General features: G+C 39.7%; 1 protein-coding gene across 4 annotated transcripts in view; it reads right to left on the bottom strand.

Moving 5' to 3' along the window:
- CEP112 (centrosomal protein 112) overlaps positions 1 to 16,014 on the bottom strand; it is a 378,610-nt gene that overhangs the window by 294,344 nt on the left and 68,252 nt on the right. For all 4 annotated transcript variants that reach the window (XM_058675350.1, XM_058675351.1, XM_058675352.1 and 1 more), the window contains exons 11-12: positions 15,076 to 15,194; positions 10,600 to 10,743 (exon numbers count right to left, since the gene is read on the bottom strand). In XM_058675350.1, the coding sequence (XP_058531333.1) occupies positions 10,600 to 10,743; positions 15,076 to 15,194 (263 nt within the window). The remainder of the gene's footprint in view (positions 1 to 10,599; positions 10,744 to 15,075; positions 15,195 to 16,014) is intronic.

The raw sequence follows: 16,014 nt of genomic DNA on the forward strand, positions 1-16,014 counted from the left end.
TTCATCACTTTAGTGATGCGTTGGTCAATCTGTAGCATGTTATTTAACTTCACAAAGTAAATTTTCCGGTTTTCTCCGTGCTATGGATTGTGTTCTGGCTCTGTATTTAAGGGGACACATAACAGAAGTGTAGGAGACACTGACACGTCAATGTGGAGACACAGTGCAACATACATCCCTGCATCAGACCAAAGTGGGATTCCCAGTGAAAGTGCTGAATATACCCTGACGGTGTGAAACTGAACTCTTGACATTGTCCATGCCTACAAAGTCAGGAAACAATTCAATAGCAGAATAATGGATTTATGCAGGATTATCCATTGTAATACTAGAGGGGTTGGGGGGAGAGGATGAGAGTGAGAATGTGGGGAGGGGAATTGGGAATCCCAGAGTCTATGGAACTGTATCATAAAATAATAATAACTAGTAGTGGAGATAACACCAAATTAAATGTAAATTTAATTAAATACAATTTTTAAGATAATAGCAGCCAGTATGCAAAATATTTCATAAGCTTTAGGTCATTTAATCTTCCTCAAAAAACTATGATGTCGGGCCCAGCGGCGTGGCCTAGCGGCTAAAGTCCTCGCCTTGAAAGCCCCGGGATCCCATATGGGCGCCGGTTCTAATCCCGGCAGCTCCACTTCCCATCCAGCTCCCTGCTTGTGGCCTGGGAAAGCAGTTGAGGACGGCCCAATGCATTGGGACACTGCACCCACGTGGGAGACCCGGAAGAGGTTCCAGGTTCCCGGCATCGGATCGGCGCGCACTGGCCCGTTGCGGCTCACTTGGGGAGTGAATCATCGGACGGAAGATCTTCCTCTCTGTCTCTCCTCCTCTGTGTATATCTGGCTGTAATAAAATGAATAAATCTTTAAAAAAAAAAAACTATGATGTCAAGACTATTGACACCATTTTATATATGAGAAAACTGAGTCTTCAGAAAATTAACTTGTCCCTGCTTGCTCTACTGATACCTAATAAACTGATGCAAAACCAAAACAATTTGATGCCAGATCTCCCTAAACTAAAACATTCTCCGCCACATAATACGATGTTCAAGATACGTTATTCTGCTCATGACATTAACAGATGAATTTGCAGAAATATAAGAGAGTCATGAATTAAAAAAAATAAAAGACATACAAAGAAAGATTAAAATGTGGAGCCATCACCGTGACACAAGGGGATAACCACTGCTTACGGCACCCAAATCAGAGTGCCAGCTTGAATTCTGGCTGCTTCATTTCCCACTCCGTTTCCTGTTAATGTGCCTGGGAAGGCAGCAAAAGAAGGCCCAAGTTGTTGAGTCCCTGCCACCCCACGTTAAGACCTGGATGGAGTTTCTGGCTTTTGACTTCAACCTGACCCAGACCTAGCTGTTGAGGCCACTGCGGAGTGACCCAGCTCACTGGCTCCTTGCTCATTCCTCCTCCACTTCCTCCCTGCCTCTCATTGTTGCTTTGAAAAGTTAAAATGTAATACTGGAATACGTGGAGCCTCTTTCTTAGCCTCCAAAATTGCTGTTTTTGATCATTCCTAAGATAACTTTTTCAAAATCTGTAATTTGAAGGTCATAGTGTTTTCTAGCTGGAATAATCTCTGATGATAATCAGTAAACTAGAGGAATTCTGCTTCTCAGACCCTTCATTAGGAATACTCATCACAGAAAAATAATACTACATAATTTGTTAAAGGAATAAAGAGGTAGGAAAAAAGGCTCCTATCTCCTAAAAATATATTACTGATAAAGATAGCTCATACTCATTGAATTCAAGTATATTTAATCACATACTAATAATGACAAAAGTCATCCATTTTAAAATGAGAAAAAAATTTTAATTAGTTGCAAGCATAAAATTAGAAAGTCCTACAAACAAAATATCAATATCCCTCTTATCTCTTAATTCCCTCTGGTAGGAAAAAAAATGTGACAATAGCTAGGGTTATCATGTGATTATCTTCTGGCTTGTATATTTCAAACCACATTGAATAACTATACGGGTGACATAATTAAGTCATCTTGTTCTATTGCATTTATATACAGTCTTGGCCTCATTTGAAAAAGTAAACAGTTCATTTTTCATTTTATCATGATTTCCAGTGGGTGATTTCTCTGATGATATCCTTACCTTTTTATAATAACAGTTCTTCTTCTAGTTCTAGTCTGCAATGTACAATTGCTTCTCAGCCTTTTGGCTAAGATCAAGTGCAGTATGCAATGTACACTCTCAACTACTTCGTCAACAATGGAAACGGAAAGAATGGGCCTCAGGATCAATACCTTGAGCTCATTATTCAAGATATCCCTTCACACTTACACTCTACTAAAAAAAAAAAACTTTCAAGTAAAAGCATGCTGATGTGGAATCATGTTTTGCAGGCTATAAAAGACAAACCAGCAGGGCATTCTGTCACACATAACAACAGGACCAAGGAAGAAAAAAAGGGACAGTAAATAAAATGGTAGAAATTACCTCGGGTGCCCAGAATATCCTCCCACAGCGGGAACACAAAGATGGCACTCCAAAGACCAGACTGGATTTCTTTAAGCGACATGACTTACAAGAAGAAAATGTAGGCATTTAAGTTTAAGAGTTCAAGTTATTCAATTCTTGGTCATGGGAAAACACCTCCCCCCCCCCCCCCGCCAAAAAAAACCTATCTTTTAAACAGGGTGAAAAGTGACAAGTTCCTGAACAAGTCCAGGAATGAGGCAACAATGGCCTTGTCTCAACCGGTAGCTGTGGAAACAGAAGGGAAGAGGGTATGTGCAAGAAAATTCTCAGAAATATAAGAATTCAGTGAAGTGTTCAGTTAAGAGAAACAAGGGCAAAACACAAACCTTCTAAGTTCAAAACCTAATGAGCCAAAAGAATAAAGACATCAACTGGGAATTAAGGGAAAATTTAAGGCTATTAATTTGGCATGAAATTCTATCGACATGGCTCTCAACAAAGTAATTACCAGGAAATGTAAACTATCCCATAAGTTTTTAGTTATTCGGTCTCTATTGATATAAGACAGATCAGGAGATGGAAGATACCAGTGTTGGGGTTTTATACATAAATTAGTATGAAAGTTTGTAGTGGTCAAAATTTTTTTTAAAAATTAGGACTAAGGAACTACCTAGCAGTCCAGAAATCAGCGACTTAAAGTAAACAACAGAATTTATCTTCTTCATACGCTTCTCATATGATTAGCACATCCACTAAAAAATGGGCACCAATCTCAAGTGCTTATTTTGATAAGCTTCTACAAATTGAAAAGACCCATGAAACAGTATTAGCAATCTCCTCTGAAACATATTAATCATGCTCTTTCCAAAGACAGCCAGTATTCTGGCCTCTGTCACCACACACACACACACACACACACACACGCACACACACACAGAGCCAGCCTTCGTTCACTGGTGGACACTGGTGGAGGCTATCAAGTGAAGGTGTTCTTATGTCAACAGGCAGATGAGTAGCCGATTACTTACCATATGTCACTATCAGTGATAATTTAAAATGTCTCAAGTGTCTAAGGTTTTTGGTACTATCTAAGATACAAGTTCTTAACCTAGCTTAAGCTTCCATACATGAATTCATGAACAGAATTCAAAGTGTCAGTGAACTCAAAGAAAGTGGGGAAAAAGTCATCTTTATTTTTACTACCCTAACAGAAACTCTGCATTATATTCCTATCACAAATGTAACCATCAAACCAGGAGAGTAACAGCAATATCTGTCATTAACAGAAATTCAGACATTTTTATAATTTGTTGACCAACCATTAAACATCGTTTGCCATCATCATAATCCAGAAATTATTAGCACACTTACTGACAGAGTCATTTATTACACTTAGAAGCATATATAATGTTTGTCATAACATGGCTTATTAATATTTGACCCTAGGACATTTATTTAGAATATTTTTATGACATCTAAGAATATTACACTGATAAGGTCTGCACACACTTGAGCAGACCGCCAGCAGTGTCCGCAGCGCAGCAAAGCACTCACAACCTCGGCGACAAAGACTAGCATCTCACAAGGCCACTCACAGCCCGGATACCAGGAGGCTTGCAATTTTATAGCCTTTACGTCCCCCTCCAAATTAATAAATTTTCCTATAATTTTGTATTTACACATTTTCACTGATCTTTAATCAGAAGATATCTCCCGATACCAATAGGTATAAGTCAAACAGCCTTTATGTCTCCTTTCAATAAATGCCAATGAAACAAAACAAGACTCAACAAAAAGAAAAGGCCTGAAAGAAAACAAACCAGAAAACGTAATTCTCAGTGACAGTCCTACCTTTCATCTGAAGCCTTGCCTTGAAGCCTCCCTTTTTAATTGTTGAGTCAGGAGCTGCTCAGCAGGACCTGTCTAGTGTTGGTGATTCTTAAATTCACTCCTGCTGACAGACTCTGTCCATTCTTCTCCGTGTTTACTATAATTACCTATGACAAGGCTGAATGCTAATTTTTAAATTCAGTTTTCATTAATAATAGAATGAAAGTTCCTCTGACTGTGACCTCTTGGCTCCAAAGTATCACTTTTCTTTCTTAAACTTAAAAAATCAGTCAATAATTAAAAGAATGTAGGGTGTTGCGATAATAAATATATATTTCAGATTTCAATTTTACTTTTGACATGGCTATGAATATCAGAGTATCTATGTACCTCTGATATGTTCAAGGCTGTGTTTGTCACAATGGCTATAGGTAAAAAACAGTCAATGTATTGATGGATGGATGAAGAAACAACGTACAGTATAATACAAAATGGAATACTATTTTGAATGAAAGGCATTTTGACATTCTAGAACATGGAAGAACTGCACAGACATTACGCTAAATGAAATAAAGCACTCACTACTGAACAAATTCTGTGTGAGCATCTTGTCTGAGCAACAACAGTCACAATCATGTTCCTGAATGAAGAGGATAAAGTTGCAGTTACTGTCTTATGGGCTCAGAATTTCTGTGGGGACACAGAATTAGTTGAAAATATTTCAAGTGTCAATTTTAAAAAAAAAAAAAACAAAAAACCGGAGATGGCAGTGGTGATGGCTCTGCAACAGTGCTCATGTACGTAATGCCCCTGAGCTACACACCTGACATGGCTAAATGCTAAGTCTGTGCTATGTATATTTTACCATCATAAATGAAAAGAATGAGGGTTCAAGGAAATCTAGCAATAGCCTTGAATGCTACATATATAAAACCACTGTAATCAGCAGAAATAGGAAAAAGCCAACCATTGAAAAACAACTGGTGAAGAAATTGGGTTGGGCATTGTGGCACAGCACGTTAAGCTGCCAACTTTAACGCCAGCATCTCATATCGCAGCGTTTGTTCCAGTTGGCTCTGGTTCTGATCCAGCTCCCTGCTAATATGGAAAGGCAGCAGAAGATGGCCCACGTGCTTGGACCCCAGCTACCCTTGAGGGAGATCAGGATAGGTTTCTACCTACTGCTGGCAGCCTTGCCCAAATCTAGCTGCCATAGCCATTTGGAGAGTGAACCAGCCAATGGAAGATCTGTGCCTTCCTCCACTCTTTTGCCTATTCTGTGTTGAATTATGTCTCCCAAAAAGGATACAGTGAAGCTGAATAGGGAGTATTTGTGAATGTGACCTTATTAGGATGGTTCACTACATGACCACTAAAAGACCACAGCAGCCAAGGATCAACTGGACTTAAGGCAGGAACCTGGAGCTTCTTCTGGTTCTCCCATACGGGTGGCAGGAACCCAAGAAATTGGATCATTTTCAACCAATTTATGCAGGCCATTAGCAGGGAGCTGGACTGGAAGTGGCGCAACCAATCCTCAAACTGGTTCCCATGTTGGATGCTGACATAAAAAGAGGTGGCTTTAACCACTATGTCATAATGCTTGCCCCAGCATACACGGCTTTTGAAAAAAGAAAAACTTTTAATTTTAAATCTCTATTGTCACCATTATCTAACTCTTCCTGCAAATTCTAGCCAATGTGCAATAAATCATTGAAAAATATTTATTACATATGAGCGGACTCCAAAAAACTCATGGAAAATGTAATTGAAAGATTAAAATTAAAAATATAAAACTTATTTCTCAACGTAAGTTCCATCAAGTTAAAGATGTTTTAGTAAGCAAGAATGTCATTGATTGCATCCACCCTTTAGATGAAGGGTCTCGGGAATTTATGTTAATGCAATGTTTTTTATATTGTTGAATGAAGGCTGGTAAACAAAAAGAAGTCAGAAAGAGTCAACTCAGAAATATAAAGTGGATGCCTAGCAACTTCCCAGGAAAGCTCTTGGAAAACTTCCTGCATTTAATAAGAGGGATAAGGGGAATACTGTCATGGTGAAGAACTCTCCCTCTCTCTGTAACTCTACCTTTTATAGATGTGTGTGTATATAATAACTATCTTTGATATATATATATAATTGTACCTTTCATACATATGTATATATATATATATATATATTCATTGCAAATGAACATTTAAAAAAAGACGTATTTATTTTCATTGGAAAGGCAAACCTACAAAGAGAAAGAGAGAAAGATCCTCATTCACTGGTTCGCTTCCCAAGCTGCTGCAATGGCTGCAACCAAGCCATTCAAGCCAGGAGCCTTTTCCAGGTTTCCCACGTGGGTGCAGGGTCCCAAAGCAATGGCTCATCTCCACTACTTTCCAGTCTACGAGGAGGAAGCTGGGTCAGAGGTGGAGCAGCTGGGATGCAAACCAAAGCCTACAGGGGATATTGTCACTTGGAGATGGAGGACCAGCCAGGTGAATCAACTTGCCGGCCTCTCGATGTGATTTTCACTTGCATTTTTCTGATACTTAGGGAGCCTGAGCATTTTTTCGTATGTCTATTAGCCATTTAAATTTGTTCTTTTGGAAAATGCCTGCTCATTTCCTTAACCCGTTACTTAACAGGTTCTTTATTTTGCTGTTGAGTTTCTGAAGCTCTTGTAAATCCTGATATTACTCCCCAATTTGTTGGATAGTGTGCAAAGATTTTCTCCTATTCTTTTGGTTGCCTCTCCTTCGTTAATGGTTTCCTTTGCTATACAGAAGCTTTTTAGTATTACCTACCTCCCTGCTAATGTGACTAGGAAGGCAGAGGAGGATGGCCCAAGTCCACGGGCCTCTGCACCCACGTTGGAGACCCAAATGAAGTTCTTTTGGCTTCAGCCTGGACCAGACCTGGCTATCACAGCCATTTGGGGAGTGAACCAATAAATGGAAGATTTCTCTCTCTCTCTCTCTCTCTCTCTCTCTCTCGTCACCCACCCTCTTTTATTTCTCTCTTACTGACAGTATCTTTCAAATAAACAGAATAAATCTTTTAAAAAACAAATATGGATTGTGATAAACATACTAACACCATGCTAAAAAGAGGGGAAGCTGGGAGCATAGTATAACTATAGAACTGTACGATTTTGTAAATTTAATACTATTTTGAAATAGAAGTTTTTATAGAAGGTTTTAAAAAAGTAAGTAAAGGTCAGAATGAGAAATGAAAACACAAGGAGATCATAAACATTAAGTAAGACCTAAGAGATGCAAGGATAGATCTTTTTTCAATGAAATAACTATAAATACATTTCTCAGAATTAAAGAAAATGTTTTTGAAAGTCAGATGTAAAGGATTCAAAATAATTCCCAAACCCATAATATAAAGACACAGTGACACTTAACATTTTTAGAAGTCACATCTGGCGATGGTCAAAACCACTCGTGTGCTTAATATTTTAAAACCATTTGGGAGTCACATTTTTTTAAACAGTTATTTACTTGAGACATTTACATAGAGAGAGGGAGAATAAAACTTACATAGAGAGGGAAGACACAGAAAGAGAGAGGTCTTTGAGCTGCTGGTTCACTTTCCACTTGGCTGTGAAGCCAGGAGCCAGGAGCTTCTTAAAACTCTCCTTCACGAATACTGGGGACCAAAGACTCCAGGTCATCTTTCCCTTCTTTTCCTTGATCATTAGCAGGAAGCTGGATTGGGAGAGCAGTAGCCAGAACACCATTCGAAGCCCATATGGGATGCAGACACTTTGGCTTTACCCACTACATCACAGCGCCAGTTCCAACACATTTTGTACACATATTTTCATAAAGTTTAGCTTTCAGCTCTGGATCCACTGAATTCTGGAACTAAACATTGAGATTACAAATCTGAAAGCATATTAGTTTTTGCTTTTTAAGTGACTTTTGTTTTGTTTTGTTTCCCTTGGAGCAGGGAGGTGAGGCAACGGTTTGAAACCTGGTCACTGAAAAAATTCTCAAGGGTCTGGAGGACTTCCAGGAATGAGTTCAGCACAATGTGGTAAAAAGTCTCAAACCGAGACCGCCATATTCTCTCCAGAAAATAAGCTAGCATCTCCTGTATGAATGAAAAGACAGTCCATGCTTCAAGAAGTGGAGGAGAGCGTACAAAGAACTTTTTTTTTATTGTGTCATATTAAGAAAGTGTATTGCAGGACACTTCTTTTTTTGAAAGATTTTTTTTTTTATTTTTACAGGAAAATCATATATACAAAGAGAAGCAGAGACAGAAGTCCATTGAATAACTCCCAATATGGCTACAATGGCCAGAGCTGCGCCAACCTGAAGCCAGGAGCCCAGAGCCTCTTCCAGGTCTCCCACACCGTGGCAGGGTCTGAAGACTTTGGGCCATCCTTGACTGCTTTCCCAGGCCACAAGTAGGGAGCTGGATGGGAAGTGGGACTGCCAGGATTAGAACTGGCACCCATATGGGATCCTGGTGCATGCAAGGCAAGGAGTTTAGCCACTGGGCCACCGCGTCAGGCCCAGGACATTTCCAACATCTACAAAAGCAGCAGGAAAAGAAGCTCCCTAACAAGCATCCCAAAGTCCAGCTGATCCTACTTAGACTTCCGACAACCCAGGTGCTGAGGGCCACCTGCCTCCCCTCCTGCACAGATGCCTGGAATAAATTCACCTAGCTTCTCACATTTCTCCATCACTAATACAGGATGCTGCTTTTTGAACCTTTAAGGTCAGTTTAACTCACCTCTACTCTTCCTAGTATCAAAAAGCTACTTCTCTCCCATTATCCCTGTCCACTTAGGGTTCCACTTTATCCCTTTGGGTCTTTTTGTGGGCAGGAATGGAGGTCAAAAGTGGGATTAATGCTTTTCAGACACTGAAAAATCTCTTACATTGAGGTTTTCTTTCTCATTAGCTATACCATTCTTGATTATATTTCATGTTTGCTACACTTTTAAAGGTAACAGTAACAACTAACTGTCGTGTTATTATGCATGTTTATATACCTTGATTCACATGTATTAAATCACTTAACATATCTAACAATTTTCACTATGTTATACTACAGTTACCACACAGTTGAGTGAAACACACATGAAGAGCTTACCAGCTATTCAGGAGATGCAAATGGAACCAAGACTGACCCTAAAGTCCAGCTTCCAGACTACTATGTATGCTTCCGTTTTTCACCTTCTAAGTCACATCTCAGAGTCCCTGGTAACTGAATGTAAGATATATCTACAATGTATGTCATGGTAACTAACTCTTGCTCCAATTCCACAGGTTCAAAATCAAGAAAGTATCTGAACCAAGCCAGGCAGGCCTGGGAATCTGTGAATAGTGAATGAGAGGTGGCTTCACAGTTGCTTAATAGATGAAAGATGACCCATGCTCCACGCAATGGAGGAGAGGATATAAATACCTGGTTGTTTTGTCTTATTTTTATTTTCAAAAGTTGTTTTGTATTGCTCCCATCTACAGAAACAAAGGAGAATTACACTAATGCCCTCTCTGCCAAGGCGTAGCCCTTGGTGAGGTTAAATGATACACTGGTGGCTAGACAGGAAGCTCACGTGCATGGCATGTGAGAAGCCCTGCCCCCTGCGCTGAGTGGCCCACCAACAGGACTATTCCGGATGTGTGCCTCTTGGAAGCCTGTGAACTCTGGAAAGCTGGCAGTGCTCTTTCCTTTAGATCCACACTCTGCAGCCACATGCGCAGGAAGCACACTCTCTCAGAGGATCCTGCAGATCCATGCACATTGCAGAGGATACCACTGGTGTTGCTGCAGGGCAACCTGGCTGTGGGATCTCCTTTTGGATCCACTCGAAAAGGAACTTCTTGCTTTACCCACGTGATACATGTGTCTGATCCCTCAGTGGAGATGATACACTAACAGTTTGTCAGGACGGTCCCACCATGGCTATCTCTGAAACTGATATCCTTTACAAGCACTGAATATTTTTAGAAAAATCTAGCAGGTTTTCAGTTTTTTTAAACAAAAGATACAAAAAAAGGCAAGAAAAATTAGCTCTGAAAGTGAATGGAAAAAAACTAACAAGAAAGGATTGCAAAGAGTACGGAGGGTTTATAAAGGAAATGGCATCAAAAAATGTGAAGCCAAATCCCCCAGCAAACATCAAGGGGCTGTCCACTGTCACATATGAATCTGTTCCAAGCATGAAGATAAAATGTTTCCTTTTAATTCTATAGCACACTTATTTATAGGCACTTCACAGAAGCATGAGGACACGGAAATTGAAAAACAGTTTCTAAAAATGTCACGGAAAGAGAAAAAAATTACTTACTGTAGACAATGTTTGCGCCACGTATTCGCCCTCCATTTTACTCAGACGTATGTTTGTGTCCTCAAGCAATTCTTGAATATTTTCAGTGTGTCGCTTTTGAAGATCAAATTTCTCCTTTTCCATTTCTGCTACAGCATTGTGGAGCTGCACGATGCAATCAAGAGTGAATTCTTTCACTATGGTACAGACTATTTTGTCATTCAGAAAATAAATGTTTTCCTGTATTTCCCTACTCATATATATGATGAAATGCACAACAAAAGATACAAAATCTACAAATAGCATTTAAAGTAAAGCTATCATACAAAGAACATGATTAAGAAACACAGTTTCTTCCTTTACTTTTGGGAATTGCCCATCTCAGCAGCTAAGCAAATACTGAAGGGGAGGCTCTGACCTGGGTGAGCAAGTCAGTCAGTACAGCACTGCCACTGAACAACAGCAGTGCTCATCTGAAACCAAGACACATCAACAACCAAATACATCATGGTCAGTAATATCTTCCTTTATTATTCATTTACATAAATTCTGCACAACAGCAGTGTGGAAAAAATGCTTTCTCCTCGACCAAAAGACCCAAGAAATGACTTTCAGCTGATTTCCAATCTGCATGTGAGCAGACATCCCGACCACATCGATAAGTCAGACAGCATGAGCAGGATGATTGAGCACCACTTGGTTCCTTTTGCATCACGTATGCAGATCCTTACTGACAGACCTTTGTGTTTATATTTAAATGCATAAATCTTTGACACAGTGAAGTAAATTCATGTTTTTTAAAATATCTATTTACTTTTATTGGATAGTCAGAGAGAAAGAGAGACAGAGTAAGATCTTCCATTCACTGGTTCTCTCCCTAAGTAGCCGCAACGACTGGAGCTGAGTTAGTCTGAAGCCAGGAGCCAGAAGCTTCTTCCAGATCTCCCACACTGGTGTAGGGTCCCAAGGTCTTGGGCCGTGCTCTACTGCTTTCCTAGGCCACAAGCAGGGAGCTGGATGGGAAGCGGGGCCACTGGGACATGAGCCAGCATGCGCCAGCATGCGCAAGGCGAGGACCTGCACAGCAGGTTTCATCTAATGAAAGAGAGAGAGAAAGAGAGAGACGGACAGAGAGAGAGAGAGAGAGAAACAGGGAAGGAAAGAAGGAAAGAAGGAAAGAAGGAAAGAAGGAAAGAAGGAAAGAAGGAAAGAAGGAAGGAAGGAAGGAAGGAAGGAAGGAAGGAAGGAAGGAAGGAAAAGAAAGAGCAAGCAAAGCCAAACATAAAAGAGTGAGAAGTTTGATGGGTGGCTTTCAAAGGGGATTGAAAATTTACTCTCCCATCCCTGTGAGCATTTTATCTGCTTTGAACTCCTATTCCCTAAATTTACCCAAGGCCACCCAAGAGGTGTGGCAGTCAAGACCCCAAATAGGTCTACATCACTTATTTGATGCACTGTCCTTGAACAGGAAAGAGATATGGACATAACAGGCAGTGTGGAAGGACGCTTGACTAGAAAGATAACTGGAAAACAAGGTAAACTAAGGGAGATTAGAAACTAGAAGCAGAATACAAGCAATAATTCTGATCATAGCACAGGTGAGACTCTGGGAACTTTTCTTTCTAAATGAACAGGAGCAGTTAGGATGGCTCAGAAATAGCTACACACAAGACTCTTGGGTTTCACAAATTTAACACAGGCACTTTTAATGATTTTTAACAGGTTCTCAAATATAATTAGTCTACCTTCCATTTTTGCTAAAAGGTATTTTTTCTTTTTTATTATTTACCATACAATTCAAAAGGCTCTGAGATTTCCCTTACCACCTCTCCAAATCTCAACCCCGGCAAATATTTCTCTATTATAACAAGGGTACAGTTCTTCATAAACAGTCATAAGCCCATCATTCTGCTATCTAAGTGTATCCTGATATTGCGGGCATGGACACTAGCAGAGTCCAGCATCCTATTCTCAAGATATATCCAAAAGTCGCACTGGGAGTCCATCTTTGATCTGGAAGTAGAGGTGCTTACTACCTTTCATACTCACATCTGGATATGCTAGTCTCCACTACACAGTTACTATATGTCCCATTAAATGAAAAGCCACAATACAAAATTAACAGGAAAAAAAATATAAATTTACAACACCATGAAGTTTAATAACAGGCTTCTAAATGACTAATGTGTTGCTGAAAAATGAAAATCAAGAACCTTCCTGAAGAAAATGGTGCTACTGTATGACCTATGAGTCAGTGAAGAATTTAATATGAGAAAAAAAACTGTTTTGAAGAAATGAAAATAAAAACAAAACACTGAAATCCACAAGATACACTTTCCACTGATCTTTGTTAGCGAGATATGTCTCCTATAGGCAACAGACACATGGGTTTTGTTTTTTGAGCCAGTTTACCAATCTATGGTGTTTGATTGATGTTTAAGCCATTTATATTCAGGGTTAATATAAATAGGTGGTAATTTAGTTCTGTGATTTCTGCACTTTCTGGGACTCCCAAAACTCTTATATTTAGCCTTTTCATAGTGTTTCATACTTCTTGAATACTTTTTTTTAGTTTGAACTAGATCTATCGCCAGCTTTTTAATCGCTTCACCAACGTAACAAGAACTCTCTTCCTTCTGCCTCATTCATTCTGTTGTTGAGAGTTTCCAATGAATTTTTAATTTGATCTACTGCATCCTTCATTCTTACTAATCTGGTTTGATTTTATTTCAGTATTGCTATTTCCTATGTGACATATTCCTTAAGTTCCTTGAACTCCTATAAGTGCTTCTCATCTCCTCTACGTATTTCTCAGTTAACTCTGAGGTTGGCAGAGGCTTTTGCTCCTTTGCAGGGGAGTCTTCAGTAATATTCATTGTACCTCTGTCTCTTCTTTTGCTCTTGGTCATTGTACTTCTGGTTAGCAGATTCTTCTCTTGAGGACAGGTTTCCAAGCTGTGTCATCCTCAGGTTTACACTTCAATTTTACTGACTGCAATAGCACCCAGTTCCTTGTTTGTAGTCACTTGTGCCACTCCCTCTAATGAGTTTCAGTTCTGGGCTCCTGTGCTAGGCTTCCACTATGGTCTCCAAAGCCTTAGCTCCTGGCTCACTACTCTCCACCTCCTGTGATCACGTCTTGTGGCTGTACCATTGCCTATACAAACTTTCTCCCACTTCTGGTTCGAGCAGTTCCCAGGATTAGGGAGACATCAGATGTCCTATATAACTGGGATGTTGGTGGTGCTGATCTTACCGGAACCTGCTGGTTGTCAGATCTGAGGGCCACCTGGGCCTATTTTTGGTGGGACCCATAGGATGCCAAAGTGAGTATTATTTTCCCTGTGGGACCAGTGCAATGCACTGAATTGGAAATAAGTTCACTCCCACCTTAGCATATACAGAGCTTACTATTGTCCTTCCAGTCCCACAGCCTCTGCCACACAACACAAAATGGTGCCAGATGTGGTGGATGGGGTGCGAACTGTGAACTTACATCCTGTTCCTGCATCACCTTCTTGGGATCTGCTGCTCTGTCTCTGCTGCTGGTCAGATCAAACAAATCAGCAAGACAGACAGTTCTTTGCCTGCGTTCGCCTCCTGAGCTCCTGGTGAACTCTCCTTCCCACCTGGCTGCTGGTGGAGCTCAGATCACCACTCACTGACTGCCGCTGGGGTATCTGGTCACTACAACACCACTCCATTGTCTCTGCTGCTTCCCTGTGTCCATCCGTCTCCAGTGTCCCCCTGCCATGGGTCTGTCCTCGCCTATTTCCTAGAATCTGCTCTCTCTGCTTCAAGCTGGCTAATAGTTCTCTGTTTGTTTAAACATATCCTTACCCTACTCCACCATCTTGATACCTACTAACATATATATATATATATACACACACATATATATTTTAAACTACTGTCATATCTAATATTTAAAAGTGAGTTACTAAGGCGGTAGAAGGACATAGCCAAGCCCATAGCACCTAATTCTCAGTACTCTTTCAAATACATATATAAAATGATACAAATATTAGTGACACTGTTTCCATCAGATGTAAGTTTTTACAATAATATCTAGTCTACATTATGTAATATTTTAAATTTCAGAAAAGAAATAATAAATGACCCAAATCCAAAATTAAACAGGATGGAGTTCTAAAAACTATCCTACTATTTTATAACAATTTTTGCTTAAAATATATGGGATATCATTTAAAAATTAGAGATAGTTACACTTAATCAAATATATTTTCTAAATGAAAACTACTTTTTTTTTTTGAAAGTAAAAAAAAAATAGAAAGAAAACTACTTTTGGATCATAGACTTCCAGAAGAAAATATATGTATACAGTAGTTATTTCTGGAAATTTGTTCTAGGATTGATATTTTCATTTTATTTTTTCATATTTTTTCTGTATATTCTGTAATACATATTATTTTCATACTAAAATATTACTTGGAAACAAAAACTTTCATATTTTCCATGCTATTTAAAGTAGCTTACCTTTTTTTCCCAATCATTTTTTAGAGATTCAGTACTCTGTTCACATATCTTTTTTAGCTCTGAAATCTGGTTTTCTTTAGTCTCTCTAATGACTTGACAGTCACGTACAAGGATCTGAACTGTCAAAAATGAAGAAAATATAGTTAAACCAATTCTATTAGGCACATAAAATCTGACAATATAAAACATGATGCATCAATCCATTTTTTATTTAGTTTTCATCAAGTCTTCTTAATTCTGTCTTCCAGAACATCCCTTATCCTTTTTTCCATGCCCATCACCATGAATGGCTTTGATGGAGTTCATCAGCACTCACTGCCGAGACAACACGAACAATGTGCCAGCCTCTCATGTCATTCCCTCATCCCCCAGCACAGGTGTGATGATTGTCCCCTGCTTTTAAATCCCCGTAGTTCTCCTCACCTATAGACTCCAGGGAAAAGCCATGCAGAAGGAACACAGCTTCTCAGGACCCCTCCTTCTGCATTTTCAGCCAGTATTATGAGGACATCAACCTCACTGCACATCTCTGACCTACTGTGACAGATCCCTGCCTGCTGGGGTTGGGATACGGTTATCCCTTAGAGTTTTATGTTGCAGGCTTGATCCTCAGTGAGGTAGTGGAAATATGAAAAATGCCTAGTGGGAAGTGCTTAGGTCAAATGGATGTGGGTTCTAGGAGAGATGGTGCGACTCCAGTCTCTCTGTGGCTTCCCATTCTCATCATGTAATCTCTCACACATGTGTTTCCACCATGGTGCCAACTGCCATGAAGTGACACAGCCAATCACTAGGGCTGATACCAGGTTGTTTGTACTTTAGGCCTATGAGGCCAAACTAAAAAAACTCCTTTAGAGAATAACACATGTCAGGTACTTCATCATAGTTAAGAAAATAGACCAATACACATCTACTTCCCAAGTACGATCAGACATTGAC

The sequence above is a fragment of the Ochotona princeps genome, chromosome 17 (assembly GCF_030435755.1).
Source record: "Ochotona princeps isolate mOchPri1 chromosome 17, mOchPri1.hap1, whole genome shotgun sequence".
Classification (NCBI taxonomy): Eukaryota; Metazoa; Chordata; class Mammalia; order Lagomorpha; family Ochotonidae; genus Ochotona; species Ochotona princeps.